Below are 15,242 nucleotides of genomic sequence, written 5' to 3'. Positions count from 1 at the left end.
TCTGTTGGCTGTATGAATGTCTTCTTTTGAGAAATGTCTGTTCATATCCTTTCCCCACTTTTGGATGGGGTTGTTTGTTTTTTTCTTGTATATTTGTTTGAGTTCTTTGTAGATTCTGGAAATTAGCCCTTTGTCAGATGAGTAGATTGCAAAAATTTTCTCCCATTCTGTAGGTTGCCTGTTCACTCTGATGGTAGTTTCTTTTGCTGTGCAGAAGCTCTTTAGTTTAATGAGATCCCATTTGTCAATTTTGGCTTTTGCTGCCGTTGCTTTTGGTGTTTTAGACATGAAGTCCTTGCCCATGCCTATGTCCTGAATGGTACTACCTAGATTTTCTTCTAGGGTTTTTATGGTATTAGGTCTAACATTTAAGTCTCTAATCCATCTTGAATTAATCTTCGTATAAGGAGTAAGGAAAGGATCCAGTTTCAGCTTTCTACTTATGGCTAGCCAATTTTCCCAGCACCATTTATTAAATAGGGAATCCTTTCCCCATTTCTTGTTTTTGTCAGGTTTGTCAAAGATCAGATGGTTGTAGATGTGTGGCATTATTTCTGAAGGCTCCGTTCTGTTCCATTGGTCTATATCTCTGTTTTGGTACCAGTACCATGCTGTTTTGGTTACTGTAGCCTTGTAGTATAGTTTGAAGTCAGGTAGCGTGATGCCTCCGGCTTTGTCCTTTTGACTTAGGATTGTCTTGGCAATGCGGGCTCTTTTTTGGTTCCATATGAACTTTAAAGCAGTTTTTTCCAATTCGGTGAAGAAACTCATTGGTAGCTTGATGGGGATGGCATTGAATCTATAAATAACCTTGGGCAGTATGGCCATTTTCACGATATTGATTCTTCCTATCCATGAGCATGGTATGTTCTTCCATTTGTTTGTGTCCTCTTTGATTTCACTGACGTCATCATTCTTAAACATCAAATCAGATGGTGTTACTTCATTGTCTAGGTTTCTTCTCTGGCTTCCATCACTTAAAAAATACATCCATCCAGAGCCCTTAGGATGGTATATGAGGTTCTCCTTCCTCCATGACGAGGCACTGTCTGCCTCTCCAGCCCCATCATCCCTTGTTCCTGAACAAGCTCTCTGTGTGCCAGCCCTATGAGTTGCTTCCAGTTCCCAGAATACCTGCGATTCCACCTCTTCCTGCCTTTGCCCATGCTGAATCTTCCTCCTCTCTGTAAATGGTAATGATATTCTTCTAATTACTCAGACCAAAAGCCTTGGATTTTGTTGGGTCTATCTTCAAAATTTACCCACTGCTATTACCTTAGACAAGTCATCATCATCTCCTGCTTGGATTACTGTAATTCCTTCTAAGTGGACTTCCTCTATCCATCCTTTCTCTCCTGCATTCTGTTCTCCATAGAGAAACCCTGGTAATCCTATTAAAATGCAAGTCAGATCATGTCATTGATCAAAACCTTCCAATGGCCTGTCATCCCAAAGGAACCTACGAGGCTTCATATGATCTAGATCCCTTTACCCCTCTGCCCTAATTTCCCACAGTTCTCCCTGCTCATCCATCCAGCCACACTGGCTTCTTCATTCCTTGATTTACCATGCATACTCATGCATGAAGTGTTTAAGCTTACAAGTCCTTTACATAGAATGCTCTTCCCTTGTGTTTATTCCCTCCTTCATTCAGATCTCTGCTCAAATGAGGCATTCCCTGACACTCCTATATAAAAGCAACAACTCAGCCGGGCGCCATGGCTCACGCCTGTAATCCCAACACTTTGGGAGGCTGAGGTGGGCGGATCATGAAGTCAACAGATCGAGACCATCCTGACCAACATGGTGAAACCCTGTCTCTACTAAAAATACAAAAATTAGCTGGGCGTGGTGGCGTGTGCCTATAATCCCAGGTACTTGGGAGGCTGAGGCAGGAGAATTGCTTGAACCCACGAGGCAGAGGTTGCAGTGAGCCGAGATCGTGCCACTACACTCTAGCCCGGCAACAGAGCGAGACTCCATCTCAAAAAAAAAAAAAAAAAGTAACAACTCCATTACCATCTACCCCCTTACTCTATTTTTCTCCATTGTGCTATAATCACTTGATTTGTGTTTTTTATTGTCTCTCTTCTCCTCACTCTGCCCTTGGAATTTAAGCTCTGTGAGATAAAAACTTTGTATATTTTGTTTACTGCTATGTTCCCAACTCCTAGGACAGTTCCTGGCATATATTTATTAAATGGTGGGGAAAAAGGAATGGAAGAGGGAAAACAGGAAGAAAAGGATATAGGTAAGGAAGAATGTACAGAATGATGACAGATTTGAATTCACTGTTAAGTGAAGAGCTATGAAATATACAATGAGACAGGTCATGACCAGGAGAAGCAGGGCTCAGCAACATGGAATGCAATACAGAAGATACTTTTCAGATCTATGTGAACTAACAGGTTAAAAACCGTGAAAATGCAATGTTAAAGTCAGGGCACATATATACGGACTCCAAAGGTTGGGCCAAGAAATGAGTCAGAAACAAGAGAAGAAGATGAACAGACAGGCCAAAACAAGAGGAGGTAAAGAGAAAGGCAATAATTGGTAGTCAAGTCCTGGCAGGGAAGGAGGACATCAGACATCCATAAATATCAAGAAGTGAGTGCAAGAGAGGAAGGAGAGAGGTGATATATTAGTACCAAAGGAACTTGAATTTTGAGACAAATTTCTAAGTCAAGCCAGCCAGAGATTTATTTTATGTTCCTACTAGGGTACAGATAAGTCCCAAGAATGAGTCAGCCAGGGTAGACTCAGTAGGTAGACTCAGAATACAGACGGATAATAATAATAGTGACAGTGTTCCTACGTAGAAGGAGTAAACAGATGAGAAATAAGGGAGGTCTTGACCCACGAAATGGAAAAAAAGTTTTTTCAAAGAATTAAAATGAACTCAAATGGTTTAAACCTAGATGACTGGGAGAAGGCTGGTACTTCAAGCAGGAAATTAGGAAGGGTAGCTGGTATGAGGTGGAGAAGGTAGGATATGTGATTATATTGGAGGGAGTCAAGAAAAATCAAAGATGAAGTTCAAAGAATGACAGTGAAAGCAAATGCCTAGTGTTCCCACCACATACCAGGCATTCTTTACACGCATCAACTCAATCCTCACAACTGCTGTCTGAGGTAGGCACTATCCCCATTTTACAAATAGAGAAACTGAAGCAAAAAGAGGTTAAAAATGAAAGCCCAATGTTTTGAGCATAATTTAAACCTGAAGCAATAATGAATAGTTTTGCTGAAAAACAACAAAACAAATCATATTTTGAAAGTAAGAGTGACTCTTAGGCATGTTGCTACTTTGATAAAACCACCAAAAAACATATCTTTTCTTTTTTTTTTTTTTGAGACAGAGTCTCACTCTGTTGCCCAGGCTGGAGTGCAGTGGCGCGATCTTGGCTCACTGCAAGCTCCGCCTCCCAGGTTCATGCCATTCTCCTGCCTCAGCCTCCCAAGTAACTGAGACTACAGGCACCCATCACCACGCCTGGCTAATTTTTTGTGTCTTTTATTAGAGACGGGGTTTCACCATGTTAGCCAGGATGGTCTCGATCTCCTGACCTCGTGATCCGCCTATCTCGGCCTCCCAAAGTGCTGGGATTACAGGCATGAGCCACCGCACCCGGCTTTTTTTTTTTTTTTTACTTAACCCTGTCTAGAGAGTAGAAATTAAAAGGTGAAGCTGAGATTTGAACCCAGGTCTCTCTGGTTCCAATACTAATATTATTTCTTTCTACCACTCTTCCTTCTGCTATGGATACTGACCTAAACAAGGAAAAAAAATGAATTATTCTAGTAAACATACTCAAAACTCCCTTTACCGCTTTGTCTGATTACTCTCCATTTAATATATTACCTCTCACAGAGACATTCTGCGTTGTACTGACATTTGTTCAACAAACACAAATACTACATAGTATTTTGTTGAGCACTTAAAATGTGGTAGGCACTGTTTTTAAAGTTTTGCATGTGTCAACACATTCAATCCTTACAATGACACTATGAACTAGCTACTTTAAGAATTTCATTTATAGATGAGAAAACAGGTACAGAAGGTTAGATAATTAGCTCAGGGGTCACATAGCTAGTAAATGATAGAACCGGGCTTCAAAGCCAGGCAGCCAATCACCAGAATCCACACTCTTAACGATTGTGCCATGTGACTTTTCCAAGCTCCACATGCCGAGATCAAGGGCTCACCCAGTCTAGTACTTGAGACTGACAATAAAGCCCAGAGATACAATGCCATGTGACGTGTTCACGTACAGAGGCCACTAAGAGCATACTAGTCTTCCTGCCACCATCACTGCTGAAATGTATCTTATTCCTGGTTTTGTATGTTTAGAGCAGAGTTTCTCAACCTCAACACAATTGACATATGGGGCTGGATAATTCTCTTTGAGGGAAGGCTGTCTTGTGCTTTGTAGGGTGTTTAACAGCATTCCTGGGCTCTACGCACTAGACACCAGTAACATGTCTAGGTCGTGATAACCAAAAGTGTTTCTCGACATTGCCAAATGTCCCACGAGGGGATGAGGTGGACACTGACTTAATGAAGAGATAGAGAGAACGACAAAGATAGCAAAACATTAATAATAGATGAATCTGGGTGAAGGATGTATGGGAATTCTTTATACCCTTCTTACAACTTTTCTGTAAGTTTGCAATGATTTCTAAATAAAAATTTTACAAAAATAAGATCTTTTTGATTATGTTGGAGAAAAATTCATGTAGACTTTGAATAGTGGTCAATATCAGTTGTCTAGGATAAAGAAAATTCAATGTATATAATTTAAATATAAAATAAAATAATATCCTAACATCATTGTCACAGAGACACAATTTTGACCTGTTGTGGCCCATATTTGCTCGTCTTTGACCTAATCTTTGGTATTGAATTTTCTTTTAATATATTAGGACATATCCTAAAAATGCTACTACGCAATATTATCCAAGAGAATTCTCAGAAGAGGAAAAAGAGACACTCAAACAATCAAAGCCTTTGGTTGATTTTCTTAACAATGCATCCATAAGGTAAAAAATTGCATATTATAAATTTTAAAAATAAAACATAAAATGTATATGTTTACATAGAATAACAGGTCTAAATAAACAATCCCATATATGGTATCTAGATAAAAAGTATGAAGACAGTTGTCAGGTATGACATATTCTACAGATTCTCAGTATTTCTTTCCTTTCTATTGCTATGCAACATCTTAGCCCTCTCAAGCTAAGCCCACATCAAACAGTGTGAAGAGTTGAGTGTGTGAGGATGTTTTCCTAATTGCAAATTAACAATTACTTGTATTTACCACGGTTACTTTTATGTAAGTCTTTTTCTCCACTCCTAACTCCTCTTCTTCATTAACTTTTTGTAGGATGAGGAGAATGCTGTGGACGTTATGATGATGATAAGTATTTGCAAAAATATCTTTTTAGATGAGAACCTGAATTGAATTCAAATGTCTTTTTGGACATTTCCCTCTTATCACCAATTCCTGTGTTCCTGCACTCTTACTGGCTTTGAAAGAGAAGCATCTTTAAAATGCCCCCTAAGCTGTTAGTAGGACCCTGGGTAGAGTTCTGGGGCTTCTAAACCAGAGAAACAACTTGACAAGTTCTCATCAAGCTGATACTAGAGTTTAGAGAAGTGGATCCAATGGAGGACAAGTCTGTCAGTTATATTCGATAGGCTGGTTTCTGTTTCTTTCCAAAATTAAAAACTTGGTAGTCAAGTTCATATATAGCCCAAGTGAAGCTTTTTTATTTTTAAGAAATGTCATTGGTTCTTTCAGACTGCATTAAATATCCTGAAAATTCCAACAACTTTCAAAGTTGTTACCTATGCCGAGGGAGACTCTGGCTCAAAAATTCAGTTAATGATTCAGAGAGAACATTATTTGCCACTCATTCACAGGAAGGATGCTATAATTTTTCCTATATGGGCAATGAGGTAGAAATAAGAAAACCTGAGTTTCCCCCTCCCTTTATCAAAATTTAGTAGTCATTATAATTTTTCCTGTAAAAACAATAAAAATGAGAAGTTTGTTTACATATAATCAATATCCAGAGAAAACTAGATATTGAGGTAATAAAAAAATGTTCAAAATAAATCCACACTGTATATTATCTTTAGACCTGGACTTTTATTCTTCCCTCTGAATTGCCATGCTTATAAAGAAAATAATAGTGGACAGCTTTATGATTCCCTCCCTGAGATGTGGGAAGGAGAAGTCAAATCTATAAGAAGAAAGAGGAAAATTGGCACAGGAATTATAATAGCACTGGCCAAGAGTAAATAAGAAACCCATATTTATATCACTGCAAATGTAACTTCCAGCTTTAAAACTGCTTAAGGTTTATTCAGTAGTTTTTAATTAAGGTAAGCCTGATTTTGTTCTGGAAGAAAGCCCTTTTAGAAATGGGAAATTTCTTTCTCACAGAATTTTATCTAAAACAAACTTAAGGGAAGCATTATTTGAAAAGAAGGCAATGACATGAGACGAGAGAGAGGAACTTCAGGGGGATTCACAAAACAACTAAGAAACCTTCCTTTCAGAGTTAAAATTCCTAGACAACAGTTTTGCCAGCCTCCAATGTGTTACTCTCAGGAGCCACATGGTTCCAGGAAAGCAAGAAACCGGAAACCAGAAGAAAGATGTGTTTTCACTTCTTCTGTTTGAATTACTTCCCCATTCTGGCTGAGGAGGTAGAATCAGGAAACCAGAGCGAAAGCCATGTCTTTAACTTTTCTCATAAGAATTCCTTTCTCATTTAGGCTTAACCCGAAAGAAATATGATTTGGAAAATGCTTACTAATGCTTCTACTGGAAACTGTTTAAGTCTTGACAGTCCTCTACACAGGGTTATTCCGTGTTCAATGTGCTTATGAATCACCTGAGGACTCTTGTTAAAATGCAGGCTCTGACTCAGTAAGTCTGGGGTGGAGCCTGTGACTCTGCATTTCTAACAGCCCCAGGTCATGTTGGTGGTCACTGGACCACACTTTAAGTGGCCAGGTCTTAGGAAAGGGGTCTATTTTGAAAGATGAAGTACAAGAAGAATTTAACCAAGAGAGGACTCAATTAGGCAATGACTGGTAGTGTAATGACCAATGACAGGGGTATCAAATGGTGCCCTTTTTAATATTTTAGGAGTATCTATTTTTACTGTTTATATTGAACTATCTAAAGGGTTTTTTCTTATTTTAAGAAATTCATAATTGAGAACCACTTTTTCAGCTTACCACACCTATATAAAACCAACAAGTTTACAGTTTTGATCATTAGGGCAAAACCTTGGGGGCACTCTAATTGTGGGAGGGCTCTCAGTGACTTTGGGAGTATGCAGAGCTTTCAGACCTAAGCATAAAGAGGGACAATAATTATCATAGTAACTATTTTAAGGCAGGAGCCTGTCAAACCAAGGTCCTTAACTATTAGCAAATGATCCTAGCACTCAATGGTATCTTAAAGGAACAATATTAGTATTTTTAGCAGGATAATTTTTCATTTTGGGGACTGTCTCATGCATTGCAGGAGGTTTGGTAATGGAATTAAACACAGTAGCACCTCCCAGGCATTGTGACAACTAAAACTACAAACACACACACACACACAGACACACACGCACACACTTCTAAACTCCAATTCTTCCTTTGTTCGGAATCTCTTATTTGTTGTTTTGAATTACGTATGTATTGGGGCTATCCTGTTTAGGATAAGTGATCATTTAGTACAGAATATGCCTAAGAAAATTGCCATTTGTGACAGTTGGGGCTTTCCAGGAAGCAAATGACATCAAGTTAGAGGCAGAAGTTTACTGAGGATTACACTGTGAAAAATAAAGGAGTGGGAGACAGGACTAGGAAGGTAGAGCATCAGACAAATTCTCAGCCTACCCAGCAGGAGCTCCAGAGCAAAGATGCCTGCTGTGGGAGTGCTGCACAAGGAGGACTGGCCAGGCCCAGCCATCTCTGCAGCTGCATGCTCAGGCATTGACCTAGAGAGAGTACAGCCTTGGCTTGGAAACTGAGGCAGATCATGAAGTTGCTTGAAGTTCTGAGTAACATGCCACCATGATTTTTTTTCTCTTAAGTCATTTATTTTACATGAGGTTAATCATTGAAAGGATTGACCTTTCAATGGAGAAGGAGTTGCTAAGATAGTCACATTATTGGATACTAAAATCCAGTATCTTAATTGCTTTTTATTTTTACAAATTAGTGTTGAAATAGCCCTGCAGCAAAATGAAATCACGAACACATTTATTGATGACTGGAAACACCTCGCAGAAGAAGAAGGCACCTTTGGGGACAAGACTGATACCCACCTGAAAGAGTACCAGTCCTTTACCGACCTTCATAGCCCAATGGAGAAAATGATTACCTGTGTCTCATGGCATCCAACTATCTATGGTGAGATGGAAATGATGGGGATTCCCTTTTGTGATAACACTGAAATTGTCTGTTTCTTTCATATGTAAAATTGCAAACTAGCTCAATGTCAATAAGACACCTTCCATTTGCTCTGTGCTCACTAGGTACCTGCCATGTGCTTTCCACACCTTCACTGTCAGGTGTCCTCCCAACAACCCTGTAGGACACACACCTGTCATTATCTCTGTTTCACAACAAAAAGACCCAAGCTCAACTCAGGGAAGTGACTTGCCCAGATCACCCAGGTGGCATAGGCAGAGTCTGGGTTTGGCTTGGGCCTGTTGCTCTCCCAAAGCTAAATTTCTTCCTCCTAACACTGCCTTTCTGATTACTAGACAAGAGAAGAAATATGCCTCCTTTATAGAGCTCAGCAGCCAAGGGAGGTAGGTAGGGTTGTGCAAAGGTGAAAACATGGAAAGAGAGGTGTTTGTCCTCTTTCTTCCTCCTTTCACCCTCCACTGGCCCTTTCCTCACAAAAAAGAAACAAAACAAGATTTTCTTTTCTTCCAAAATCTTCTGAGTCCCCTGTATATTTTATACTAACAGTACATGTCAGTTTGGACCAGCCAGATTTCAAGTGCTAAATAAGTGACATGTAACTAGTGGCAACCACATTAGCCAACAGAGCTCTAAGAAAACTCTTGGTCTCCTATGGACAAAGTGAAAATGAAGAGTGGCTGTGTAGAAAAGCAAAAGCTAGAGACACCTCTCCATGTATAGTTGTTGCCAACTTTAATTTCTACATGTGTTTCAATCAGGGCTAATAGCTGTGTCGGTGGCTGTGCGACTTTCTTTTGAAGACAGAGTTCACTTTTCTGGTAAATTATTGCTGCAGCCATCACTGATTCTTTTCTGGAGCTTCTCTGATCCTATACATCCTCAGGTAATTAGGAAGAGTTGCCCATATAGCCTAAATTTTCAAATACTACTTTCATGTATACCTTTAGCAGTTTTTATTGCAAAGTACTTTATAATCATGTAATGTTGTAAACATTTATAAAGTTAGGCTTTCTTCAATGCAGAACTTGTCATCATTCAGTTTGAGCAAAACTAAAGTTTACAATTTGTTTATTGAACAAATCAACATGCTATTTTTTTCAAAGGTCGTAAGAAGAATGTTTAAACTATTTTTAAAACAAACTCTTCTATGGACTTCACTTAAATACCAATTGGTCAAATGCAAATAGATTTTAGTTTCACATGAGTTTCCTCAATTCCAAGGATCACTGGATAATAAATAAAAGTGAATGTGTGGGAGAGCACTGGGGAGTGGTGTGGACTGCGGCCTTGGAGAGTGCATTACCTGTCTCTAGGCTGGCTGCCCTCTTGTTGCCAGGTGGTCCCATTGTTAAGAGAATTGAGAAATTTGGCATTTTGTATGAAATCGCCCAATTTCAAATAGCTCAACTAAAACCGAACCAAAACACACAGAAACCCCACTCAAACCAACCAAAACCCATAGCAATTCAAATAAAATGAGGCTGAAGGCTGGGTTTGCTACACAGGGTTCTAGTTTTCATGGTCTGCTCAATAAGACATCTGCTTAGTGGGTGAGTGGTGTATAGTGTTAGATTAAGTTATTTCAATGTTTTAAATATAATACTTCTTTTTCTAAAAAGTATTGCGTAATCAAGACTTTCCCTAATAAACCCTGGCCTCCCCTTCTTCCTTTTTCCCACTTCATTTGAATTAAGATAGTTTTACTGTAATAGAGTCTAAATACTTTAATGATTATAGACCCAGAGATCAAAATAAAAGATCTCTAACCCTTTCTTGTCAGCCACGAAAACAGTGCCACTCTCTCACTAGAGTTTTCTAACCTTTCTACCCTGTAGATCTCCTCTCCACTCCAGGAGTGCCTGGCTCAGTATTCAGCAAGCGACAAAACAGACACAGATCCTGTCCTCACAGAGCTTCCCTTCCATGGTTTTCAAGGAACACGAATTTCATATAGTCTTTTTGTTTATAAACATTGTAACATGCTCCCCAAATAACTACAGTTTGTTTCTACTGAGGGGTGGGTTGGGGGATACCTGGGTCCCCTTGAGAACATACTCACTGTCCCTCTTATGGCCAATGTGCACAATAAAATTCAGCAAAAGCAGCTTTTAGTTCAGAGGCTGAACTCTGAGAATAGGCTCTCTACACACCTTGCTTATAGATAGCTACAAAATTAGACTTTTAACTGTCTTAATATTATTTTCTAGCCATGATCTTAATCTGTTTTCTCATTCTTTCATGAATTTGCTGGGTTTACTTTAGTTAATGCTGGAGAGCCCAGATGACATCTTCTGCTTCAAGTTCTGTCCGAGTGATCCTAATATCATTGCTGGAGGCTGTATCAATGGGCAGGTACTTACGGAATTTTTTCAGCTATGTATTAATGTAGACAAGCTTTGGTAATAAGTTTTGATTTGGCAGTTCCTTGGACTTAAGGATTCAATTCAGCAGAAGGAAGGCATGCCAATTGTGTGCCAGACACCACACCAGGAAGCAGGGTATAGAGACATGTTACACATGGTATCAACTCCTGAGGTGTTCACGGGATAACCCAGCTTCAAAACTGAAACAGAACTGGGTGAAATCTGTTTGTGTTGCTGGGACCGAACCACATATTGTATAAGATTCCATGGAAGAACAAAAGCTACAAGCATTACTACCTCTTGGAAAAAAAGGCCTCTTCTGAAATTTCCTAGGGAGTAGGAGTTAGGGGGTGATCCAGAACTTAAACAGAAATTCACTAGAAAGCATACATACATCACTGAATTTATAGATAGATAGAGATATATATAGATTATATGTAGATAGATAGATAAATACCATTTGCTTTTATCTTCTTTTTAAGTTATCTAATACCAAATTTAGATCCTATCCTCCAATATCCTGTTTCTCTAGTGAAGCGAAACAATCGTAAAGCTGTTTTATGGTCAAAGTTTAAATTCATTGTGACTGAGTCGGTTTGACCATTAAAAGGGATATCATTTTTGTGTGTGTGGCTTGAAATACTTCCTTGCAGTTAAAATGTAAATGCCTGCAGCTTCCATGTCCGTTTATCCAGAACCAAAATAACCAGGAAAACAATTTTTTCTCCCTCAGTTTTGTTCAACAATAACTGAGGGTCATAATGACTCAGAGCCCATCCTCCAAGCCTTGCAAATCCTGAAATGCTTTTTTCACTCATTACAAAGGTAACGTGACTTTATTTGAGAATATTTCAGAAAAGCACACGATGAAAATAAAATCACTTACAATTCTGTACTCCTAACATTTTGTTAAAACTTTAGTGTACTGAAATACCTTTTAGTCATTGGAAACCTAATTTAGTGTTACATTTCTACCTTATCCTGACATTTTTTTTAAAAAAATGGCCATCTAGATACATAAGAATTCAGAGTTGGCCATTCAATTAAATCGAAATCATCACTTCCAAGTCTTCTTTGGACAGTTGGGTGTTTGTACTCAATTCTGGAGTATGGGCTATTTTTTCCTGGGTCCAAAGCAACGGTCCTTACAATCACAGCACATTTCCAAAAACAGAGGAAGAACTTTTCCCAAAGCAAAGGGAATTGCATGATATTTATTTTGGATTTTTTAAAAATACTGGCATTTATTAATGTGAGCACAAAAATGAAAGTGCTAAAGATACTTTTACAGAGAAGAAAACATTATTTTTATACTAGCTTTAAAAATTGCTGACTTACTTAAGATACAAGCTAAATTTGATTATCCCCTATGGTGATTGACTTATCAGGCTGCAAACCAATAGTTAAAAGAAAATTAAGACTCAATTAGATATTTTCTGAAAAGGTTATGATAACATTTATTTCTGTTTTAGATTGTCATGTGGGATATCACCGCACATGCAGATCGCATAGTAAACGTTAAGGCAGGTGGTAGTAGAAGTAAAAAAGCCACACTGAAGGTAAGCTTTTTATAACATTTCATTTGCAAGTTTTTTCCATTTAAGAGTTTATGGAAAAGTACATAATATAGTTGCCAAGGCTAATAAAAACTCAAGAGAAAAAAGGAAAAAATAAAAGAATGTTATTTCCCAAGCCTTCACCTGTGCTTGTGAACATGTTCTGAATCACTTTTATGTGGGCCCTTGATTAAAACACAATGAATCAAGTTGCACCATCTAACCAAGGATATGAAGTTCTGTCTGGTTGTTATTGTTAAATGAAATGAAGGGACCATGTGACTTGTCTAAAGTGAGGTGATTGAAAGAGCACTGGACAGAAGAGCGGATACCCAGGCTGTGGACCATAGTCCTGTGAGTTTGGACGTGCCACCTCACCTCAGCAGGATAGCTTTTCTCATGTATAAAATGAAGGGGTTACATCATATTTGATGATAATATACTATGGTTTTGTGGGCTATGGATTCTGTTAAGAGGGTTGAGAAGATTCCTCAGCTCCCAACTCCTTACCTACCCACCATATTACACATCTACTCCAGCTCAATTCTTCAGCCTTAACATCAACAAGTCTCTTACCAAAGAATGGTGAGATGCGGCCTTCTATAGGCACAAAGAAATACTCCCTCTAGAATGAGATGTCTCATTGATTCTTTATGGAGTAGGTCAATAATACTTGCTAAGTTTAGAGATATAGTCTTAGACCAAACTGAAGGGGAAAGTAGATAATCCTATTCCCTAAATATATGATATATAGAAACACTAATTTATGATTTTCCTTGAACTAGTATATCTCTAAATTGTTAATTTTAATTGGGATGATGAGTAAAGTATGAGTTCATTCATCAGCCCTCTGAAATTAGCACTTAACTTTCTTTTAATATTTTTCAGCCTATGTTTCTCCTTGAACCGGAGAGTAATAAAGAAGCAATGTATATCAGACACTGTGCAGTCTCTTCAATAGAAAATGGACATAAGAAAGTAATTACAGATATACACTGGCTGTCTGACACATTTGAGGTGAGACTTGATGACCTTATACTTTTCTCCTGCTGAGTTACACATTTTCAGATTTTATGCAAAGAAGATGTTTCAAGTCAACAATTCATTTACACTTAAATTGTGAAATAACCAGGAACTAAGCATCAAAAAATTGGGTTACTGTTGCCAGACCAGTATCTGAGCTGGGTAAGAATAAGGCCAATCTTTCAACTCAATTGGCTTCTAACTAAAAAATGTGGGTGGTGTCAACACTGATATAATACAATAGTGGAGAAAATGAGGGCTTGATGTGTAGAAATGAACTGCAAATATTTTACACCCTTAGCATGTATGAATTTAAGATTTATGATCTCAGATATTTGGGGGAAGGGAACCCTAAAGATCTGTGACATACCATGTAATTTTGCTGGGCACAATCTGGAATTGAGTGTGCTGAGAGGCTGGTGGGGGAAAACTAGTTGTGCAGTCCATGAGCCCAGCTGACTGCCCGGCTTCTGCATTGACATTTGTCTTTATGGTTGTATACTTACTTGACTATAACCTCACAAAGCATGGGGTATATAAATTTGGAAACTGGCAAGTTCCCCAAATGTTTCCCTCAAGGCCATTAAAGATCTCCTATGTACTTTGAAGAATTAACAGGTGAAATATCAAGAATATTCTGAGAAATTAGAGTTGTAAGAGGTGATTATCATTATACCAGTTGTAAGAGGTATTCAAATGGATGATGCAAAGCAATGATACTTTTAAAAGTCATAATGAACCAAAATAAATAGCCCACATATAGTTTCTGTGATATATTAAAAGTTTACAAGTAATAATGGGAGTTGTAATACAAGTAAAGGAACTTCATATCACTTCCATTTCAACGCACACCATGCATGCAATTTCATTGAGATGATTTTAAATTTAAATGAAAATAACAGGCCGGGCGCAGTGGCTCACGCCTGTAATCCCAGCACTTTGGGAATCGGAGGAGGGGGGATCACGAGGTCAGGTGATCGAGACCATCCTGGCTAACACAAGACCATCCTGGCTAACACGATGAAAACCCGTTTCTACTAAAAATACAAAAATAAAATTAGCCGGGCGTGGTGGCAGGCTCCTGCAGTCCCAGCTACTCGGGAGGCTGAGGCGGGAGGACAGCGTGAACCCAGGAGGTGGAGCTTGCAGTGAGCCAAGATGGCAGCACTGCACTCCAGCCTGGGCGGCGGAGCCAGACTCCAGACTCCGTCTCAAAAAAAAAAAAAAAAAAAAAAGAAAGCAAAAGAAAATAACAAATCATATAAAAATACAGTAAATCAAAATAGAATATCAGACTCTGGAATGAAGATAGTTTTCAAAGATAATTAATGTTGAAAGAAATCAGAAAGGAATGATTGACAGATTCAAAATATACAAATATAAATTTCTAAGTTAAAAAATAATGAGAGGCCGGGCATGGTGGCTCATCCACGCCTATAATCCCAACACTAGGAGGCTGAGGCAGGAGGATGACTTGGAGTTTAAGACTAGCCTGGGCAACATGGCGAAACCCCGTCTCTAAGTAAAAAAAAAATAAATAAATAAATAAATAAATAAATAAATAATGAGAGGGATAAAGAGAGGTTAATTAATGGGTGTACAAATATACAGTTAGATAGAAGAAATAAGACCCAGTGTTTGATAGATTAGCAGGATGACTATAATTAACAATAATCTATTATACATTGCAAAATAGCTAGAAGAGAATAATTTGATTGTTCCTAGTATAAAGAAAAGAAATATTAATATTTAAGGTAACGGATAGGCCAAATACCCTGATTTCATCTTTAAACATTTTATGAATGTATCAGTATATCATATATACCCCCAAAATATGTCCATCTGCTATGCATC

At 38.3% G+C, this 15,242-nt stretch overlaps 1 protein-coding gene across 1 annotated transcript in view; it reads left to right on the top strand.

Annotated features, from left to right (window-relative positions):
- Positions 1-15,242, top strand: part of WDR63 (WD repeat domain 63) — a 76,292-nt gene that overhangs the window by 27,441 nt on the left and 33,609 nt on the right. Inside the window, exons 3-8 of the mRNA XM_026454717.1 lie at positions 4,924-5,040; positions 8,235-8,425; positions 9,205-9,329; positions 10,709-10,798; positions 12,282-12,368; positions 13,254-13,382. Coding sequence (XP_026310502.1) covers positions 4,924-5,040; positions 8,235-8,425; positions 9,205-9,329; positions 10,709-10,798; positions 12,282-12,368; positions 13,254-13,382 — 739 coding nt within the window. The remainder of the gene's footprint in view (positions 1-4,923; positions 5,041-8,234; positions 8,426-9,204; positions 9,330-10,708; positions 10,799-12,281; positions 12,369-13,253; positions 13,383-15,242) is intronic.

The sequence above is a fragment of the Piliocolobus tephrosceles genome, chromosome 1 (assembly GCF_002776525.5).
Source record: "Piliocolobus tephrosceles isolate RC106 chromosome 1, ASM277652v3, whole genome shotgun sequence".
NCBI lineage: Eukaryota > Metazoa > Chordata > Mammalia > Primates > Cercopithecidae > Piliocolobus > Piliocolobus tephrosceles.
This window is presented reverse-complemented; position numbering and strand designations above follow the sequence as displayed.